This window comes from Podarcis melisellensis (assembly GCF_964234715.1).
Source record: "Podarcis melisellensis genome assembly, chromosome: 3".
Classification (NCBI taxonomy): Eukaryota; Metazoa; Chordata; class Lepidosauria; order Squamata; family Lacertidae; genus Podarcis; species Podarcis melisellensis.
Genome location: NC_138530.1, coordinates 117106539 through 117128505, shown reverse-complemented (window position 1 = coordinate 117128505; position 21967 = coordinate 117106539). Strand labels below are relative to the sequence as shown.

The following is a 21967-nucleotide window of genomic DNA, read 5'->3' as shown; positions in this document are numbered from 1 at the left end:
CCTCCCTTTTAAAAATTGCTGTTACATTGGCTACTATCCAGTCCTCAGGTGTGCCATCTGATCCGAAGGACAAGTTATATATTTTCGTTAGAAGATCAGCTACCTCATATTTGAGTTCTTTGAGAACTCTTGCGTGGATGTCATCTGGACCCAGCAATTTTTCAGTTTATATTTTCTCTGTTGATGCTACTGTATTTAAATAACTTTTTTTTGGTCGGTTCTAATATTTTTAGCAATGTGTTCCTGTTCCACAAATTCTTTTTTTAGGATCCCTTACTGTCTGCTTACCATTTTGTGGCCTAATTTTGTGTTCCTTTTCATTCCCTTCATTTGAACAGTTTAAAACCTCCTTAGATTCCACTTCTTAACTGCACTGGCACCCTCTTGGTCTTCATGTTACCTTTGCTGATCTGTGGCTTGCACTCCAGTTGAGTTTCTAATATTGTTTTTAAACAACTCCCTAGCATCCTGGAGCGATTGTTTCAGTTTCTCATTGGGCATAGGATGTTAACTATGCTATGCAGTGTGAGTCCTGGTGTAGCATCTGCTAATTTTGTAAATTGTAAATTTTCTTCCCGTCCCAACTTCCAGTCCCACCTTACACAAAAAATACATCCACGTATGCAAGATAATTTATTTTTCAATTTTAAAAGCATGTTTACAAATTTCATTTGGAAAAGATCATTAAAAGGTGCTGAAGGTGAGTTTGTGGAGTGCAACGAAAATCATAAGTGCCAAAAGGAGACCTATTTTATTTCATTCTTACACAGGCAAGAAGCAGTGCAGTCTTGCATCATGTTTGGTTTCGTACATCCTTGTGACTTCACTAAGCCAGGGCAGTTGGTGAACTTATCAGTATGTTTGCAAGGGTTGGCTGAAAGTGAAAAGAAGGACACACTACCATCAGTCTGGACATTAACAAAAGCAAAACATCCCCAATAGATTTCATTTTTAGTTCATATACTGGAGCTTAAGATCAAAACTGAAGATTATACAAAAGAAAAAAGAACACTGAACATATTATTTAACAGTTGTTCTAATGGATGTAGTAATTATATGCATAAACAGTTTAGCAACCCTGACCATAACTCAGAAGAAAAAGGCCTGAAAAACAAGCCTTATGAGGAATGGTTGAGGGAGTTGGGCATGTTTAACCTGGAGAAGAGGAGACGGAGAGGTGATATAACAGCTAACTTCAAGTATCTGAAAGGCTGTCACATGTAAGATGGGGCAAGCCTGTTTCCTCCTGCTCCAGAGGATAGAACCTGAAACAATGGAGTCAAATTACAAGGAAGGAGATTCCGACTAAACATTAGGAAGAACTTTCTGACAGGAGGAGCTGTTTGACAGTGGAATTGACTCCCTTGGGAGGTGGTGGACTTGAGTGGACATCTGCCCTGGCTGCTTTAGTTGAGATTCCTGCATTGCAGGAGGTTGGACTAGATGACACTTCCAACTCTACAATCCTGTGATGCTGTGAAATTGGGCATGCTTTGATTGCCACATCTTAGGAACATTATGTAGAAATCCCTACATTCACCTTAAAAATATAAAAGGTTATTGTGACTCAGGAGGCAGAAGCCTTTCTGCAGGTGGTATGACCTCCCCACCATCGATGGAGAAGTGGTACTGCCATCAGTGTCAATTTTGGGCAAGATTGTGTCCATTTGGGGCAAGATCTTTGGTGCTGATGGGAGCGCTGCTACTCCGTCTTTGGCAGATGTGTCAGGGTGTGCAGTAGCAGCAGGAGAAATTAGGTGGTGGTGGGAGTGGCAGCAAGGCAAGACAGAACTTCTCATTTCACCTCTAGTGGTGAAACGGGATGTGCTGCCCCGGCTTCCATCAAATTCAGTGGGATTTTCTTCTGAGTAACTAGGTTTGGAATATGCTGGTTTTAGCATTCCAATTTAGAATATAATTGGCAATATCCCTTCCACTCTACAAAAACCCTTGTAATCTTGGGGGAACAGAGATATTGATATATCTATATAATAATAATAATAATAATAATAATAATAATAATAATAATAATAATAATAATAATTTATTATTTATACCCCGCCCATCTGGCTGGGCCCCCCCAGCCACTCTGGGCGGCTTCCATAGAAACCAGGAAACACTAAAATATCATACATTAAAAACTTCCCTGAACAGGGCTGCCTTAAGATGTTTTCTGAATGTCAAGTAGTTGTTTATCGTTTTGACATCTGCTGGGAGGGCGTTCCACAGGGCGGGCGCCACTACCGAAAAGGCCCTCTGCCTGGTTCCCTGTAGCTTTGCTTCTCGCAATGAGGGAACCGCCAGAAGGCCCTCGGCACTGGACCTCAGCGTCCGGGCAGAACGATGGGGGTGGAGACGCTCCTTCAGGTATACTGGGCCGAGGCCGTTTAGGGCTTTAAAGGTCAACACCAACACTTTGAATTGTGCTCAGAAACGTACTGGGAGCCAATGTAGGTCTTTCAAGACCGGTGTTATGTGGTCTCGGCGGCCGCCCCCAGTCACCAGTCTAGCTGCCGCATTCTGGATTAGCTGTAGTTTCCGAGTCACCTTCAAAGGTAGCCCCACGTAGAGCGCATTGCAGTAGTCCAAGCGGGAGATAACTAGAGCCTGCACTACTCTGGCGAGACAGTCTGCGGGCAGGTAGGGTCTCAGCCTGCGTACCAGGTGGAGTTGGTAGACAGCTGCCCTGGATACAGAATTGACCTGTGCCTCCATGGACAGCTGTGAGTCCAAAATGACTCCCAGGCTACGCACCTGGTCCTTCAGGGGCACAGTTACCCTATTCAGGACCAGGGAGTCCTCCACACCAGCCCGCCCCCTGTCCCCCAAAAACAGTACTTCTGTCTTGTCAGGATTCAGCCTCAATCCATTAGCCGCCATCCATATAGATGTTCATAAGCAGCAGTGGATCTCTGCCTGCCCATCTCCTGCTTTCTTCCTGGCTAAACTGTCAGGGCCGAGCATCTCTTTGGCAGTGCATTGCGCATGCAGCGCAGAAGTATCATATCTGGATGCAAGACTTCCACATCACTCCAGCGCTGCTCCCAGTGCACATTGGGGCAGATCCAGAAGTAGGGCCTGTAAGCAGAAATCAGCACAGCTTTTCCTGCTATCCCTTATACTAACTTGGTGACAGTTAACAGGCCCAATGAGTTCTCAATTCTAACTGAGTGCCCTTTCTAAAGAAAAGATGGAGAAGCTTTAATATTTGAAGTTATTTGTACGCACTGCATAATTTGTTGTCACAAGCATGACGGCAGTCCCCACAAGATGGTCCAGACTTATATGGGGTTTTCATTAAGCCTTGTATGTTCCCTCTGGAATGAGAAATGCAAAAAAGTGCACAGTTTTTTTTTTATTTATTTCATGAAATTTATATAATTTTTTTTTTAAAAAAAAACACTCCAAAGCAGCTCAGTCCTGGTATGCTGTAGCCAGTTGTTTGTATTCAGAGGGAGCAATCTAGTGGTGCCAGTTCAGTAATGCTGTGCTCTAGGTGCTACTGGGGATGGAAATGAGGCTGGGATCCCTTGGCTGGAGAGTGAAGAAGTCTTGCCTGTAGAATTACTAGAAAGGCAGGACATCACATTGGGAGGGATAAAACACAACTCACTTTGTTTTCCTATGTGCAACCTAAGCTGCTTGCACAACACCACATCCCTGTTTCTAAAGAGGGAAGGGTGACAACTCAACATCCAGAACAAGCCAATGCAAATGAACTTAATGAACACAGCATGTTGTAATTTGGATTATTCTAATGGTCTGTGAAGATTATTCTGTCTGTTGACAATCTGCTATTAACTCCCTTTATCTTCTGGACCTCCCAGTGTTATGTAATCTCTCAGGAATGTTAATAGCTGGATACCTCTTCCAAAGGGCTGGGGCTGTATCATCCGTAAAGAGAATCTCACGGGCGTTATTCACAGACTGTACCATATGTGCCCACTAGCAATGCAACAAAATATGATCAAGGGGTCCCTGTATCTCCACACACTTTTCAACAGAATCCTTTACCCTCCTGGGTAAAACTTCCTGGGTTCTGAACTTTTAAGAATTTGGCTCTGCATTGCTTGTCAAAGATGCCAGCTTTTGCATGGCAAGTCCCCTACCCCCATGAGAAATGAAGACACTGGACACATTATTTAAGGTTAATGGGCATAAAAAGGCCACAACTTTATTGATTACAGAATTGAAAGGTATTGGCCTTAGGCATTGGCTCCTATCGTCTACCCAGCATGGAGACCGGGAAGGGTTGTCCACAAGCTGTGGGAGTCCTGTTGAAGTACGCCAACTAGGATCCCACGGGTCAGGATCTCACCGCTCAGGGGCGTGCCGGGGGCCCTTACCTCCCTAGGTTTCGGACAAGGCAACGCCCACCGGAGTCCTCTACCGGACTACCCTTTCCATTGGGGAAGGTGATGGCGCTTCCTTCCCCCCATTCATTTGCATAACAATTAACCCCTGCCAATGCCTAACCGCCACTCGAGCAAGGCTCGCCGCCAATACCTTCAAACCTGCAACCAATTCCTAATCCCTGCTATGATGTCCCCCAGCCAAATATCGTTTCCAGCATCTGACAGATGCACGCCATCCCATCTGTAGAGGGCCTCGTTGCTGAACTGGATGCTTTGTTAAGCCCCTTGAACAGGGCTTTGCAGCTGCCACTGGTCCGCCTAACAGAGGTGCCTGAAAATCTCTTTCAGCTGAGCCAGGTCTTTGTCTGCCCCCATCTGCTCCTATATGACATCAGGTGTAGGGCAGGCAGGTGTGGCTTGGCTGAAATATCCTGGTGGGTCAAACAAGGAAGCCAGCTTGGAGGTTCCCAGCCCTGGTTTAGAGCAAACTTAATAAATATGTAAATGAATAAAAAAGAACATTCTTTTCTGAGGCACTGTGGCCCACTTAATGCTGAATATGTTGCTGGTGTGAATTGGTGGATGATGGAAGCTATGGGCACTAAGAGAGGAGGATTGCAAGGAGTGGGGGCACTGCCTTTTGTGCCTTTCCACAGTATTAAAGCAAGGTTAAACCATAGCTAAGGGACTCGGGTGGCGCTGTGGTCTAAACCACAGAACCTAGGGCTTGCCAATCAGAAGGTCGGCGGTTCGAATCCCTGCAACGGGGTGAGTTCCCGTTGCATGGTCCCAGCTCTTGCCAACCTAGCAGTTCGAAAGCACATCAAAGTGCAAGTAGATACATAGGTACCGCTCCGGCGGGAAGGTAAACGGCGTTTCCGTACGCTGCTCTGGTTTGCCAGAAGCAGCTTAGTCATGTCGGCCAGTAAAGCGAGATGAGCGCCGCAACCCCAGAGTCATCTGTGACTGGACTTAACGGTCAGGGGTCCCTTTACCTAAACCATAGCTAAACTGGTGCACCAAACCTTAACAAGACTAAAGGTCTCCAACTGTTCAGGAGGACTCCCAAAATAAAGTTTTCCAGAGATTGCCAGAAAATTCTTTTGGGATTTTGACTCAGCCAAACACAACACAACACAACAACACAACACAAGACAACACAACACCAGCTGCTGCCACCTGATTACCCAAGGTAAACAACCTGGCTGTTTTTGTTTACTAGTTGGCTAGCAACCATTGACATCCTGAGTTACTGCTTTACTAGTGTGCAAACTTCCTGTGGCTGTTATGAGAGTTGTTCCATTCCATTTTTATAGTCTAATGTATTTCATGTTTATGTTTAAAATGTGTTGTTAAATCCCTTGAAGACGTTGTGTAACAAACAGCTAACAAGCTCAATAAATAATTAAATAGTACATACGCAGGACAGTAGTGGCAAATGTAGAGGTATTTCAAGCGGTTTTGAGGGCAGTGGGCAGCATAACAACCAATTTTGTAAGACCTGTACCAAACCACCTGTAGATATAAAAATATCCACACAAGAAAATACGTTAGAATCTGACTGTTTTCATAATGAGCCAGAAAAACATACATTTAACATCAGCATTAAAAATAAAACAACCCCTAGATTTCATCACTTTGTGTTGTGTTATTAGGAGCACCTTGAAAAGGGCGTATGATACTACAGAAATAAACCATTTCCAAGTAACAATTCCAATAATTTTCTTCCTCTGGGAGATGCAGCTCAGAAATGTATACAGCTGTGAATGTGAATGGCATCATGGGGGTCTGAAGAAACCACAGAAAGAAAGGCACAGCAGAGATAAAGACAATCCAGTATTTGAACTTCCTATGTGAAAAATATGAAAAAATTACTGGGTGAAACATGAAGGAAAAACCCACCTCTTTTCGGTTTCCTTTCTTCCTGCTGTGAAGTCCCAGGCAGCAGCAAGCCAAGATGTGAGTGGGCTGTCAGGCATGGATTGACTAGCTGAACCAAAAAATGGTGTTTGAGTTACCTGAGTGTAATGACCAGTTACAGCCCCTGGACGGACTGCTCCAACACCGTACTTGAAATCTTCCACCTCGTCGTACCAATCTTGAATCACGTCATTCCATGAAGTAGCATGAGATGATACATATATATTTTCACCGCATGAAAAGCCATCTAGAAGTTGAGATGGGAAGCATTAACAAAACTCATGATTCCTGACCTAGGAAATTCTGTAAACAAGAGGAGTCATGCAGTGCTTCAGAGGAACATTCTGCAACAGGTAAAAGCTTGTTTATTCCAAGCAGAATTTGTTCACCCACAAAGGAGAGATTTTATTTATGTAACCCATTTGAGCCAGTGCTTGAACAACACAGAATCTTTGCTTAGTTGGGAATGATAAATCTTATAACTTCTTTGATACAGTTCTATTTGGGATACCTTTTGATGTTCCATGTTTCTTGCTTAGCGTTTAGGAGTTACCTATATCTGATTAAACTGGGAAGCAGCTGTTCAGTTTTAAACTATGGGGTGAAAGGGGGGGATATAAAATATGAACTGGGCACACTAAGGGTGGTGATTGATGTATAATTGCCCAGGTATTTGTTTTTATATTAAATTTTTGTTATACAAGAATATCTTTATTTCAACCAATATTATAATCCCTCTTTAGAGACAGAAGTCTTTGTTTCAGTAGGGTACATTCTTAGCTAGAAGTGCTTCAGTTTAAAGCATTGTAACCACATCAGTGGCACAATGTGATATCACACATACAGTGCATATAAATCACTTTTTCTTTACCAGTCTAGCTGAGTCCCAGATGTGGGCAGAATTTGTGGTTTACATTTGATATGGAAAACCGAGTTGCAATGAAAGGTAGAGGAAGAAAGAAGAGTCTGCATTTTGGTACAAGCAATAAATAATGAAGAATTAATTTTAAAGAGTAAACTTATTCAAAGGTGGTACCAGAAAGAAACATTTGTCAGTTATTTTTAGTAAATGTTAAATGAGCTTCCTTTTTCATGTGGTTCTGATTCTTTGGTGATTATCCATAGGCTCACTAGAGCAAGTTAAAATATTCTGAATTTAGAACCTTTCAGCGTATAAGGCATTAAACATATCTATGTTTTATACAGCCAAAAAAGGCTAATCTCAGCTGTGCTGTATAAATTGCTCAATAGCTGGCATCCTTTGATGAATTCCAAATTCATCAAAATTCATAATACCTTAGTGGAAGAAAGTGGAAGCTGATGGGTCTTGTTTTAAAATGTTACCATCTCTGAATTGTTAGTGACTGCAAAAGATTTATTGTTTTAGTGATTAACTACATACTTCCAGGATCCGGAATGAACATGTATGAACTGCTGTGTGATGCTTTAAAAATTGTATGCATCTAAGGTGGATGCAGCATGTATAGAGGCAAAGGTATGCTGATTTCTGAGTTTGAATGTTAGAAAGAACTGGAACATTCCTCTGTATTATTTCCTTTTTGTGGCATTCCTCCAGTGTTTTTTTTTTAAATGCTTTTTAAAAATTATGCTCAGACTGACGACTGCAAGGTTGTTGAAGGAATAAGTGAATGCTGATTGAATGTGGATTATATTATTGATCTCTCTAAAATATTTCTATAGTGCTTATTGACAGCTCTACTTGCCAGCAATTCTTTGGTCTGGTGGGCTGTGGGCAAAATTACATTTCTTTGCCACGCGTTCGGCATTTGCTCTCGCAGCAGGACTCCATTCCTAAATGAAAAAAGATGTAGCAAAGGTGAGAATGGAGGCATACTGTAAAAATGGAGAGATAATATCTGTCTGATCGCTTGTCACCTTTCAGCTTTCTTCAAAACGTTTATGTGTATGTCCATGTGTGCATGCATGTTCCCCTTTAATGATAGTTATTTTGTGGCTGGGTCATGGCTTGAATATATGAAGGAAAAACAGAACTGTCGTCCTTTCCCATCACTCTTCATTCTTGGTAGCCAGTCCCAACCCAGCACTTGCCCAAGATATCTTGGCACCTGAGACAAACAACAAAATGGTGCCCCCCACTAGGAAAGAAGGGGGGGAATGAGGTTCTACATCAGGAAAAATGGGGGGGGATAAAGATTGAGAACAAGCAGCGAGTGAAGAACTACATTGGGAACAAGGGAGGGAATCAAATCAGCCTTATCTGATGGTTGAGCTGGTAATCAAAGGCTCTCATGGGGGGAAAGGGGCCATCTCTGAATCATGCCAGGTGGGAGCACAGCCCAGGAGACCCCAGAGGGCAGCCCCAGATATTTCCTCCTTAGAAGTGGGAGGAGATGAGCAGTCCCTCCGTTTTGCTGAGGGGCCACTATGGAAGCGGCATGGGTGGGTACCAAGGTGGTGGCAGACCTGTCCTCCAAGGAAGGCACCACAGCCGCCTCTGTGGCAACAGTGACAGGCAGCATGTTCCTTGGAGTCAGAACTGCTGCCCCTGTGGATTCTGCTGCCTGAGGCGGTTGCCTCAGTTTGCTTCATGGGAGGGCCGGTTCTGCCCCAACGCCTGGATGATCTTATCCATGGTTTAGCATCACATCTGCCTGACTCCTGTCAGCCCTGCTTAATGGCAGTAACCATCATTCAAACCCTGATTAAGAGACTGACACGGGTGGCACTGTGGTCTAAACCACTGATCAGAAGGTTGGCAGTTCGAATCCCCACAACGGGGTGATCTCCCGTTGCTCTGTCCCAGCTCCTGCCAACCTAGCAGTTTGAAAGCATGCCAGTGCGAGTAGATGAATAGGTACCACTGCAGCGGGAAGGTAAACAGCATTTCCGTGCGCTCTGGTTTCCGTCACGGTGTTTGGTTGCACCAGAAGCAGTTTAGTCATGCTGGCCACATGACCCAGAAAGCTGTCTATGGACAAACGCCGGTTCCCTCGGCCTGAAGCGAGATGAGTACCACACCCCATAGTCGCCTTTGACTGGACTTAACCATCCAGGGGTCCTTTACCTTTTACCTAGGAGACTGAGTTAGGCACTCTCAGCTACTACTAAGTTACTACTGAGGTAAGTGCATATTCCTAGCCCACTACATGGACAAGTGGAGGAAGGGAAAGCATACATGGTGTTTTTTCTCCTGATTGGACAAGAACATGTAGGAAGTTAAAGCAAGCAAGGGCTGGATTATATCTGTCCAAGGGAACACAAAGCGCAGAGGTGAGAAGCGGCATCAATAGACTCTACCTGCACTATTATTACTAATGATTACCGCAACTCATTAAGCTGAACCTTGCTTGCTTAACATGAATCGGCATGACTTCCTTAAGGTGACTCTAATATCACAAGCGAAGAACCCCCAGCCAGCCAACTGAGGAGGCACCAGGGGTAGCCTGGTTACAGTCTTGTTCCCCATTTGCATTGTATTTCTGTTGAAATCATACTGATTAGTTCTAAATTCACACTTATACCTATGAATTAGCATATGCAAATATCATGTGCCTGCTTGTCCTTTTTAAATTAAAAAATGATGTTTAAATGGCATTCCCTTGTGAAATGCACATCTGCTTGTGAGCCTCATTCTTGAAGTGAACAACAACAAGTTTTCTGCCTGCAAGAAAGTGTAGTAAACATGCAAAGCACTTGCCGATGTACATGGAACTATGAATTTCACCTCTTTCTATCTTACCATCTTCAGCATGTTGCTTGCAGTGGGCTTCACTTCTCTCCGCAGGGCATTGTGCTTGTCAAGAATTTGCTTTTGGTCACCTGGTCCAACCCCTAGTGCATGTGCCTAAAGTGAGAGAGTGATTAAATTCCTCTTGCATTTATTCATAAGATATTACACCAATATAATTTTAGCACTGTTTCTGTAAGAATCATGGCCATGGTGAAAACATGCCATAAATGAAATCTGACATAAACAAAATCTCAGTTGTAAGCTGTTGTAAACTGTTGGGCAATGCCGTGACATTAACGTCTCTCTGACGTACTCTGGATAAATCCACAGTTATTGAAATCAACTTCCTCCATTAAGTATGATCTTCTTAAAATTTATTGTCTTCACAGATGAAGCAGTGAAGCACATTTTGGCTAATTAAAGAGAATGTTTAGGTTGACGAAGCTCCAATCCCGTATTTGAAAACAACCCAGCTAAATTTAGTAACTTTTCATGTCCCACTGACTGAGATAGGAGAGAGTTAAGCATCTCTCAGTATTGCTACACTACACGACGTAAAAAACAACAACACTTTACCCTTGAAGCAGGCTGTTGCAGCAGAGCAGCAAGACTCGGCAACACGATGAGCAGGATCATCTCTGAAAACAAAATAACACTGGAGATATTATCTTAGGGTTTCTGTTTATATAAAGAACGTACTTAATGAAACATGGTGCCACTTTTCTGAGTAGTAGTTTAAATTTCAAAATGCTCATGTGGCTCCACATGAGAAAATAGATTTGTGCCTCCTAGAATAGGGCAGGTGGCAGATCAGAACCTGCTGGAAGATCTCTGGATGAAATGGATGAATAAGGCTTGTTTAAGAGTGGCAATTTATTTTAGCAGATTTATACCACACCCTCCCAATGAATGTACAATGCTTAAAATAGCTTACAACTTGCTGAAACCCACCCCCACCCCAAAATCAGGCAGTTAGAAATAATTATTGACCTGTAGTAACTCGGATGCAGATTTGTATTTACACACACTGTATTTACACATACAACGCGGGTGGCGCTGCGGTCTAAAGCACTGAGCCTCTTGAGCTTGCCAGTAAGAAGGTCGGCTGTTCGAATCTGTGTGACAGAGTGAGCTCCTATTGCTGTGCCCCAGCTCCTGCCAACCTAGCAGTTCGAAAGCAGACCGGTGCAAGTAGATAAATAGGTGCCACTGTGGCAGGAAGGTAAACGGCATTTCCATGCGCTCTGGTTTCCATCACAGTGTTCTGTTGCGCCAGAAGCGGTTGAGTCATGCTGGCCACATGACCCGGAACACCAGCTCCCTTAGCCTGAAGCAAAATGAGCGCCAAACCCCATAGTCGCCTTTGACTCGACTTAAATGTCCAGGAGTCTTTTACCTTTACCTCCCATGAGAAAGCATGAGAGTAAACTTTTGTAAAACATACATTAGATACACCCCCAGCATTACGGCATTACAGATGGCTTAAGTGCAGATTCTTCAGTAGGAATTTGATCAATAAGATGCATCCTCCTGAGCAATTATTTTTATACAATTTATCTTACTTAACTCTCCTAGCAACCTTCATGTAGGAGGTTATGGGATACAGCAGGCTAATGTATAGGTTAACAAACACCCCCCCCCCTTAAACCTTACCGTATTATTTCAAGGAAGACTTGAAGTACCTTCTTTGTAGCTTCAAAGAGGTTATGGAAATCAACGGGCGATGTTATGCTTATATACCTCTCCTGTTTCCTGCTTTGTAGAATGACTCAGTGTCCAACCGTAAATTACACACCTCATTGACCAGTCAGAAGTTTGAATCTGTCGCATGTCTTTTTAACAATGTTTTATTTCCTGAAAAATTCCAACCATGATGGATTGATATCTGTGCTTTTTCTTTATCCCGTGGCATCGTTTTATCACTGGTAGATCTAAACACATCATTGACTCAATATACAATGTAATGAGAGGATTTCACAAGCTATTGCTGCTACCAAAGAGGTTTCTACCTTCCTTCTTTCTGTGTATGAAGTAATGCACTGGTGGTGCCATAATCTAGTAAACAAGGATGGACGGTAAGTGTTTTTAACCTGCTACTGCAGATGTTGAAGTGATGGTAAATCTTCTTGTTTTGAAAGTAGGCCCTATTCCCTCCTTCCCCTGCCCCACTCATTTGCTGATTCCCACATCTGTTGATGCATTGATGCCACTCAGCTGGGATTCCTGGAGATGATGTTATCACACACCAACGGCCATTTGAATCTTCAGTATTTGCTTACATTCCATTAGCATCACAGGGGAGATATAATTTCTGCAAATACTTTCAGTTGCATGTGCTCAGTTCTGGATTACCCAGTAAGCAGACTAAGAATGTCCTTACGGAATCAGCAAAGCAGAGGCACCATAAAATAAATAATAAATGAGAGGATTTTGTTGTTGTTGAAAACTTTAATACAATGGTACCTCGGGTTACAGACACTTCAGGTTACAGACGCTTCAGGTTACAGACTCCGCTAACCCAGGAATAGTACCTCGGGTTAAGAACTTTGCTTCAGGATGAGAACAGATATCGCGTGGTGGTGGTGCAGCAGCAACAGGAGGCCCCATTAGCTAAAGTGATGCTTCAGGTTAAGAACAGTTTCAGGTTAAGAACGGACCTCCAGAACGAATTAAGTTCTTAACCCGAGGTACCACTGTATTTCATATTTTTTAAAAAACACTGAAGTAGTCACTGCTGGGCGATTTCTGTTCTCATTCTGAAGCAAAGTTCTTAACACGAGGTACTATTTCGGGGTTAGCGGAGTCTGTAACCTGAAGCGTCTGTAACCTGAGGCACCACTGTAATTCATTTCAAGACACAATATGGCAATCCAATTGATTTGTTTTGATGATAGAGACATCCATTCATTGTAAATTAAACTTACACAATTCTGAAATAGAATTTAAAAGCAAATCACTTGATACCAGTTGGCTAATACATATAAATCTGACTCTGGTTTTATAGATATGGGTACAGCTGCCCACAAACCTGACCAGGCTGTGACAGCTGTGGAGGAGGTGTCTGAAGTTACTCCTTTCTCCTAAGATGGAGGGGACACACAGAGAGACACCTTGTTCCCCATATTGTTCTATCACTGAATGTAACCCAAGTCCAACTGTACAGTGAAACACACCCTTGTAAACCCCTCCATGGCCTTCTAACATCTGTTCTTTTTAACATCTGAAGCATTAATCAGGGCAATGCCTTTTCTCTTCCTGATGCAGAACTGCAGAGAGAAGGAAGCACTGAGGTGCTCATTAACATTTCAGACTCCGCCAGCAGATCACAGGGATCACACAGATACCGATCATTGCCTCTCCTGACAGGAGCCAGCTATTGAGCCTCTTCCCTTAAATGAGTCCTGGAGTTCCCGGATTGATAGTGCCAACTCTATGTCTCTTAGAAGGGAATTCCACAAGGTAGGAGGCTTTTAAAAAATGGTTGCACTGAGAAAAGTGAGAAATTTTATGGCTACAGCCGACTTGCCTGCAGAAGACATATCAAAAGATATATTGCCTTATACTGACTGCAAAGAAAGCCCAGTACTGCGAGAAAATTATGAAAAAACAAGCCAGTGGCAGTGCGATAGGAACAGCACTGCACTTCAAAGACAAATATCTGATATCTATGCTGTAATTGAAGTTGACGCTAATATGAAGAGGAGAGGTGAAGAAGCACCAGGTAGATTTTCTTTTCTAAACTATATGCACTTATCTGATGAACAATATATTCTCACAATGATGCAATATGGAATGATGGAACACAGTGTGTATTTCTAAGTGTGCGGAGGGTGTACAATGTATTTTTCTAACAAGTGCTCTGTCCTTTTTCTCAGCTAAACAGAATAAAAAACTCTCAGGACGGGCTTGATTCCCTTTCTGTGCTGTGTAGGGAAGCAGACATGCAGCGGCGGAGCAAGCGGATCGGGTTCTTGGGGCAGTGGGCGGGGCCAGCTGCCCATGGGGCGAGCCGGGGCAGCACGCTCCGCGGGGCCTCCAAGGAGAAGAGTTTGGATTTGGTATCCCATTTTATCACTACCTTAGGGAGTCTCAAAGTGGCTCACAATCTCCTTTCCCATCCTCCCCCACAAAAAAACACTCTGTGAGGTGAGTGAGGCTGAGAGACTTCAGAGAAGTGTGACTAGTCCAAGGTCACCCAGCAGCTGCATGTGGAGGAGTGGGGAAGCGAACCCGGTTCACCAGATTACGAGTCCACCGCTCCTCCCACTCAGTCGTCCTACAGCTGGGGGGAGGGAGGCAGCGGGAGGACCATTTAGGCAGCGTGGAGCCTGCGTGCGCCTAAGCCACCGTGTCTCTCCCAGGAGACACGTGTAGCTCGGGTGCACTGCAGGTCCTGCATTGAGTGCTGCCCGGCATTTTGTCACCCTGACCCCAAGTGGTGGTCTGCCCCCACCGCACCCCCTTCCTCTGCCACTGGAGACATGCTTCGTCAAGTCAGCTTCGATGAATTCATCCAGAATTTTGCAATCAGAAAATCTAGACAGAAAAGTGATTTTAATTTCAGCACACATGTAAGTTTCATGTCATTTGAAAAATATTATTTTAATTTATGGTTTCGTATTGCTTTTTTAAAAAATCAGATACAGGGTTGCTTAGGGCTTCTGTAGGTCTTAAGCCAGCCCTTCCGGCACTTCTGTAACCTATTTAGGTAGAACATGACAATGGGGAAGCAAAAAACAGTAAGTAATATTGTAAGTAATTTCTTGATTTCTACAAGCTATAATGCTCAAAATCAAACATACGGCTAGAACAAGCTATATCTTGAACGCTTCTTGATAAGTAGTTGGCACAGGACCAATAATATGTCATTTATACCTCACTTACTAGACTGAAGTTTTGCCTCTTGTTTTGGTTTTCTAACACAATATGCTCCAATATTTTGGCCACCTCATGAGAAGAGAAGACTCCCTGGAAAAGACCCTGATGTTGGGAAAGATGGAGGGCACAAGGAGAAGGGGACGACAGAGGACCAGATGGTTGGATGGTGTTCTCGAAGCTACAAACATGATTCTGACCAAACTGTGGGAGGCAGTGGAAGACAGGAGTGCCTGGCGTGCTCTGGTCCAGGGGGTCACGAAGAGTCTGACACGACTAAACGACTAAACAACAGCAACACAATATGGGTTGGTTTGGGAAATAGTGAGAAGATTGGGCTGGGCTCCAATACTATGCTTGTCCTATGGAGTCAGGGGTCTGGAGGGTGGTCTCATTTCTGCATTGGTAGGCTTTCTTTCATCCACTTCTCTATGAAAGAAGAGCAATCCTTCCCACTTAAAAATCAGCGGCCAGAATGAGGATTTATTGCTCAATTAAAGTACAATCATGGCCTTATATGCATATTAAATTCTTAGATGGTTAAGTCCACAAACCCATTGTCCATGAACCCATTGTCCACAAACCCATTGTCAGTTTGCCTATTGCAAACTGAGTCTGAGTGGTCCCATTGTGTTAATTCTGGCTATGAAAAATATTAGTCGTCTCCATAAATATATTTCTAAAAAAGAACACTTCCAAGTGTTCTTACAACTGAGAACCAGTGAAGGTGGCTTTTTGTGTGTTCAGACCCAGAGACCTCCCCCCTAAAATAAACACACAATTGACTCAAATTTTAGTTTTGGTTTTTGGCAGAATTTAGGCCACAACTTTATTGATTACAGAAAGGTGAGTGGTTGCATGGGCTCTGGTTCGACTAGCTCCCTGCACCCTTGCAGGTACCGTAGCACTGACCCAGAGCTCTGTCATAGGTCAGCCAAGGGTGAACACCTGAGGTAGTTGAAAAGCCCAGGAGCAGACTCTGTCCACTCCCCAGATACTCCCCTGGACTCAGGCATGGGCACAACCCCTTTTTGGGTTGAGTCCCTGGATTCCTTTACCGGAATACCCTTCACATAGGGATGGTGAGACCGTTCTCCCATCCCTATCACCTGAACCAGTGCCTATCCATAACCTTACAAGTTGTGACGATTTGCTACCCGTCAGGCGCAACCCAAATGGCAACAGCCAATCAGCCAAGTGGGGAAAATTCCTGCCGTGCCCCTGTCCCAACGACAGACGACACACGACAGCATAGCAAGGTCAATCGCAGGTGGGTGTTCTGATGCACGAGCCGAAAGAGGAATCTCTGGGTCATGTGCATAGGTATATATAGGTCCCTCGGTCCGTTTAGACTGCACCCCATTGGCCAGATTAAACCCAGCAACGAGGGACCTACCAATCGGGTGTTGTGGCTGTCCAATATACCCACCTACAACCAGGAGGTCAGCCTCCAGGTCTCACTGCAACATGTGCCCTCTTTTAGGGTGGATACGCTATATAATCATTTTCACCACTGTGAAATAATGTTTAAAATTCATTTTATAGCAGGTATCTATTTGCATTCCAATCTTGTGAATGGTTCAGCCTACAATATATGCTCAGGTTGCTATGACTAAAAGATTTTGTTAAAAGCAACCTATGTTTGGAACATTAAAAACATTGGTCTCTTCTCAGGCAAAATGTTATACTTCCCCCCGCCTCGTCATATAAGAGGAAACTTTGTCTAGGACTGCCTCCACTGATTGCAATTAATTATATTAAAGAGATTATTAAACATTGTTGGTTACTTTGTCATTATGGAAACAATATGGGCTGCTTGAATTAGCTAATAAATGAAAATCAAAAACATATCAGGAAATCAGAAATGAAACAGCAATCCCCAAGTAAACCTCCCCATATTTGCAAACAAAAAAAAAAATATAGCCTTCAGATTATTTCAAAAACAGGGACAAATCTGGTGGGAAAACACCATTGAAACCTTAATGATTCAGGATCATAAGAATTTACTTAGTAGGTTGGGCCTAGGTGGAAGTCAGATGTGTTTGGGGCATTAAAGTGTGCCCGGCAACTGTGGTTTCCTCATGGCTCCTGCTCCAAGGTTATCATAATCCATAGAGATGGGTTGGCAGCTGCAGAAGCTGGGGTGAGTGGCAGGTGTGGTGGCCTCATCAAGATCACCATGGTGTATGGCCTCTGGGAGCTGGGTGGGCATCCTGGCCAGCTTCCCCCACAACAATGTGCTGTTTACAGCCCCCTTTGAGGCAGCAGGGTTCAGTGGTTGCAGGCTCTGTGGGGGTTTCTCCTGGGTTCCCTACATTCCCCTTCTCCTCACCCTATTGTGCAGCCCACCAGGGGGCAGTTTTCAATCCTCCCTGCTCCATTCCAGGAATGCAGGGTGGTTTTTCTGTGGTGAAGGGGGGTAATTTTATCATACACACCCATTTTCTCTTTGGGGCAGGTTACTGTTAATGTTTGGGGCTCCTGTCAACATTTTATAGCCTTTGACAGGCTAAGAAGTCCCATAAATTATGATGGAAGGTAGATGCTGTGCGACTTTCTCATAGCCTCTTAAGTTCCCCCCTTGCCCATTTGTTCTTGAGGGTTATTGTGTGCCCTAGTACTTTGCATGCTTCATACTCCCAGGGAAGAAGGCTTATACCACTAGCTCCCTCCATGCATCTCTCGGTTGTTTTATTGGAGCTACAGGAATTCCCCTACCAGTCAGTTGTTATACACCTACACTGTACAGGGATGCATGCATACTGTACATGGTTACATGCACTACAAGTCATCCAATGGGGGCTGTGTGATGACAACCTTACATTTTTATGTATATAGGAAGAAAGGCAGCACACTTGGACAGTGAATGAAATAGTATGGACACAGAGGAAAGTGCTTAAACAAACACACTCCAGTATACAGTTAGATTGTCCTCCTCTGGCCAGTGTCAGGCTAGCAGCAGGTACAATAAGTTTGTTGGATTTATTCTGCTGACCTGGGAGCCCCTTACCTTCTTGAGTCCCTGGTGGGACTTGGATACAGACATGCCGTTGTTGCTAAGGGTGCTCAGCACCTGCTGCCATCTGATAAAATATCACCTTCATGTTTTGGCTTTCTAAATTTATAGATGCTTGGATCTATAAATCTTCCAAGTCAGTGAAGCCAGGGCTGAAGGCACTTCCCCAGACAGTGGTCACCCTATTTGAGGCAAGTCTTAGGAACCCTCACCTGGATTTACCACGCCTCACTTCCAGCGGGTGGGCCGGAAGTATTTAGATTGCCCCATGCCCAAGCCAATCCTCTTTCATCTGTATTCAATAAAACTGTGGCCTGTTTTGACCCCAAAACCAGTCTCATTTGTCTCTTGTTTATAAGGGTTGGGGAGCCCGACGCCTGGTCCCACAAGAGTCAGGGCCCCCCTCTTGTTTCTGGGCCCTTCTCTCTCCAACTCCTCTAAATATACCTGCTTAGGGGTCTTTCCTGTTTAGAGTAGCTGGCCCTCCAATATCTCACTGATGAAAATGGGTTACCAGTGTTATGCTCCCACAAAGGAACCAAATAAAACTAATGCCAACTCTTGTTTTTGTACTGCTTCACTGGGCTACAGCATCACGCCAGAGAGACTTTTCTTGCCCGTTGATGGGGAAAAGTTCAATACAAATGTGGGCCCGCGTGTGTGTGTGTATAAATACATAAATAATGTGATGTGAAGAAACTCATGACAAAGCCAAGAAAGCAAACATTTCCTCATCCTCTGTACTTTGGTTGCTACGTTCCACTCTGGGTACACAAGCCACTTCGCAGACCTTGATAAACTGCAACAAAATGCTCTGATCATGTGCAGTCTCACATTCTAAACTCAATTAACTCATCGATTTTTATTCTCTTCCTGGCTTGAGAATTTTCACCTGTGTTATGTCAGGGTGGGCCCAGGTGTAGCAGCTGCTTATGCTGTGTTGATTTCATTTCGTTTGTCCGCCTTCCATTCACATTTAATCAGCCATACATTGTGTCCTTCTTGGGATCTTTTGCATCTCTGTGTCTGTTATTTTCCCTGCGACTGTAAGACCCTACTCCCAACTTCCATTCCTCCCCATCAGGCAAAAAGAAAGAATGAAAACATCCATGCATGCAAGACTTTTTATGAGTTTTCCGATTCAAAAACAAATCAACAAATTTCATTTGGATGGGATTTGTCAGAAGATGCTGGAGGATGAAAATTAAATGAGAATGCAGAGTTCAACGAAGATCACGCAGGGGGACCCCCTATTTTATTTCATTCTGACAATAGCAAGAAGCAGCACAGTCATTTGCAATGCTGCCCTTGCACCCTTGCGATTGCACGGCCTCATCACAGTTGATGTACTTATTATCATGTTTGCAAGGATTGGCTGAAAATGAAAAAGGACAAGAACACATCAGAGTTAACAAAAGCAAAATGCCCCTGTGACTCAAACTCAAGAGATGCTTTCATTTTCAGTTGCTATAGTGGAGCTGATTTACAAGAAAAAGCCCCCCACTTAAAACATTATTTAGCAGTTGTTTTAATGAATGTAGGAACTGAATTAGTAATTAGTTTAGCAATCCTGGCTGTAACCCAGAATAAATTGGGCATGTTTGTAAAGGTGGATGTGCAGGTCATGAGAACATTTACATAGACATCCTGCAACCACCTACAGAATAAGGAAGGTTATGGGGTCTACAATTTTGTGCACATCTACTCAGGAATAAGCTTCCATCAAATTTACTGGAATCCATTCTTATTAAGTGCCCTTTCTATTTTTTTTTAAAATAATTTTTATTAAGGTTTTCCAAATTAAAACAAATAAAATCCAATTCATAAACTTTTTCCAATATCCAGGACTTCCCCTCCCCACCCCCTCTTGTGTTCCAAATCTTCCAAAAAAGCAATAATATTCAACAAATTCTTATTCCCAAAATACACTCGTCATCAATAACTCAATTTATCCAAATTTCCATCCCCTAAGGTCGACCTATTCCCTTCCACGAGTTCCCCCCTTTCAAATATAGTACAGATAAAGATAGAATAAAAACAAACAATAATTTTACAACCTTTGGATTCCAAATTTCCCTCCCCTCTTTCCCTGTTGCGTTCCTCCTATCCCTCCACTTCTAATGTCTTCCTGATGAACCCACATTTCACTAAACCCACATCCCTCTGGTTCTTTACCGGTCTTTTTTTTTTTTTTTAAATTACAGATGTCCAATCATAGAAGGAGTCTATCAAAGGGGGCCCATTTCTTCTATCCAGATTTTTATATCCAGGAGTATAAACTCCAATTTTATATCCATAAGCTTGTCAAATCTGGATATCCCAAATGTTCCCACTCCAGTTCTGTCCAGTTCTTGTTGTTTCCTTGTTCTTGTCAATCACTCTCCTCCTTTTTACTTCCCTGTTCCCTCACAGAAATGTTCTTTTTCCAAAATTAAGTGCCCTTTCTAAAGTACAAAAAGGCATTGTGATAATATTTGAAGTTATTTCTACTCACTGCATAATCCATTGTCGCATGAGCCAGGGCAGTCCGCACAAGGTGACCCAGATTTATATGGGGTTTGAAGTGACCCTACTATGTTCCCTCTGGAATGATGAAAGTGAAAGAGTAAACAAGGATATATTTGACTAGAATGATGGTATAATCTCAGTAAATTATTTTCTTAATTAGATAAGTTCTATTCCATTTATTTAATCAATGAACTTATAGCACAAATATTGTGCAATGTGAACTGGTTTCAGCTAAAGCCTTCAGCCTGAATTGAATTAAGGTTAATTCAGGTAGACCTGGGCTTTGGATGAGTTGGGTGGAGACAGCACTGATAGGATCACCCTCCCAGAGTGTTTGGGCTGTCAGGAGATGGGACATTGTGTGGGAAGAAGGAACTTTGGCTGCACTCCTCTTCCCAGCAGGGGAACACAGCCAGGTCGTCAAACTGAGCAGGAGTGAACACTTCTGTGCCTGCAGTGCAGCTGCAGGAGTGGGGGGGGGGCAAGAGGAGGAGATGCAGTATCTTCTTTGCCTCCCAAATATATGTTCAATTAGGCCTATTACTATGAGTTCTTCTATTCAAGTCCAGGAAAATGTAGACTGGCCAACTAACTCTTCAAATGACAAAACCCAGCACCTGGTGGGGCTTGAATGGCTGGGAGCAAGGCTAATTAGGTCTCTGGGTTGGTGGTTCCCACACCTGGTTTACAACAAGCTTAAAAAATTAGACTAAGTGAGAACATTCTTTTCTGAGGCACTGTGGCTCACTTAATGTTGAATATACTGCAGGTGTGTATTGGTGGATGACAGAAGCCATGGGCACTAAGAGAGGAGAGCTGCAAGGAGTGGGAGCACAGCCCTTTGCTTCCTTCAGCAACAATATGAAGGTAAGGTTAAACTGGATTCACCAGTGCCCCAAACCGTAATGGGTGGTGAAATTAGGGAGGGCCTGTCACTGAATATTCGCCAGAGGAGGAGTGAAAATCTCCAGCTGTTCACAGGACCCAATAAATAAATAAAGTTTTCCATAGATTTCCAGAAAATTCTTTTCTGAGGTGTTTTGACTCAGCCCTTTAAAAAAAAATCCACTGTTGTTTCCTGATTTCCTGGCAAATGGCTCAAAGCTAATAGGAACGACCTGGCTGTTTTTGTTTTCTAGTTGGTTGGCAACCATTGAAATGCAGAGTTAATACATTACTAGTGTGTTGCCCATGCATCCTGTGGTTCTTAATGAAGTTGTTTCATTCTGTTTTTATAGTATAATGCCTTTTAATTTATGTTTTAAATGTGTTGCAAGTCCCTTAGAGACCTTGGGTAAGAAATGACTAAGAGGTTTAATGACGGACTGACTGAATGATACATACGCAGGGCAGTACTGGCAAACGTAGTAGTATTTTAGGGAATTTTGAGGGCACTGGTTCATAGAGCAACCGACTTTGTAAGACCTGTACCAAACCACCTGTAGATATAAAAACATCCACACAAGAAAAACAGTTAGAATCTAACTGTTTTGAGCCAGGAAAACATTCATCTGACAATACCATTTAAACTCCCCCCGCAAAAATAAATCAATCACCACTTTGTGTTGTGTATAATTAGGA

General features: G+C 43.3%; 2 protein-coding genes across 2 annotated transcripts in view; both read right to left on the bottom strand.

Annotated features, from left to right (window-relative positions):
- Positions 1–620: 620 nt before the first annotated feature.
- On the bottom strand, positions 621–11736 carry LOC309367199 (serotriflin-like). Its single transcript, XM_081906589.1, has 8 exons — positions 11641–11736; positions 10564–10625; positions 9997–10101; positions 8000–8087; positions 6374–6522; positions 5776–5870; positions 3229–3317; positions 621–874 (listed from the first exon to the last, which is right to left on the bottom strand). Exons 2-8 carry the CDS (start codon positions 10621–10623, stop codon positions 747–749), a joined length of 714 nt encoding a protein of 237 aa, XP_081762715.1. The 5' UTR covers positions 10624–10625; positions 11641–11736; the 3' UTR covers positions 621–746.
- A 7162-nt stretch (positions 11737–18898) lies between these two features.
- The window catches only part of LOC309366281 (serotriflin-like), a gene marked incomplete at its 5' end in the record, with an annotated part of 39172 nt that continues 36103 nt past the window's right edge, over positions 18899–21967 (bottom strand). Inside the window, 3 exons of the mRNA XM_081904730.1 lie at positions 18899–19253; positions 20373–20461; positions 21731–21825. Coding sequence (XP_081760856.1) covers positions 19129–19253; positions 20373–20461; positions 21731–21825 — 309 coding nt within the window. The 3' untranslated portion in view covers positions 18899–19128. The remainder of the gene's footprint in view (positions 19254–20372; positions 20462–21730; positions 21826–21967) is intronic.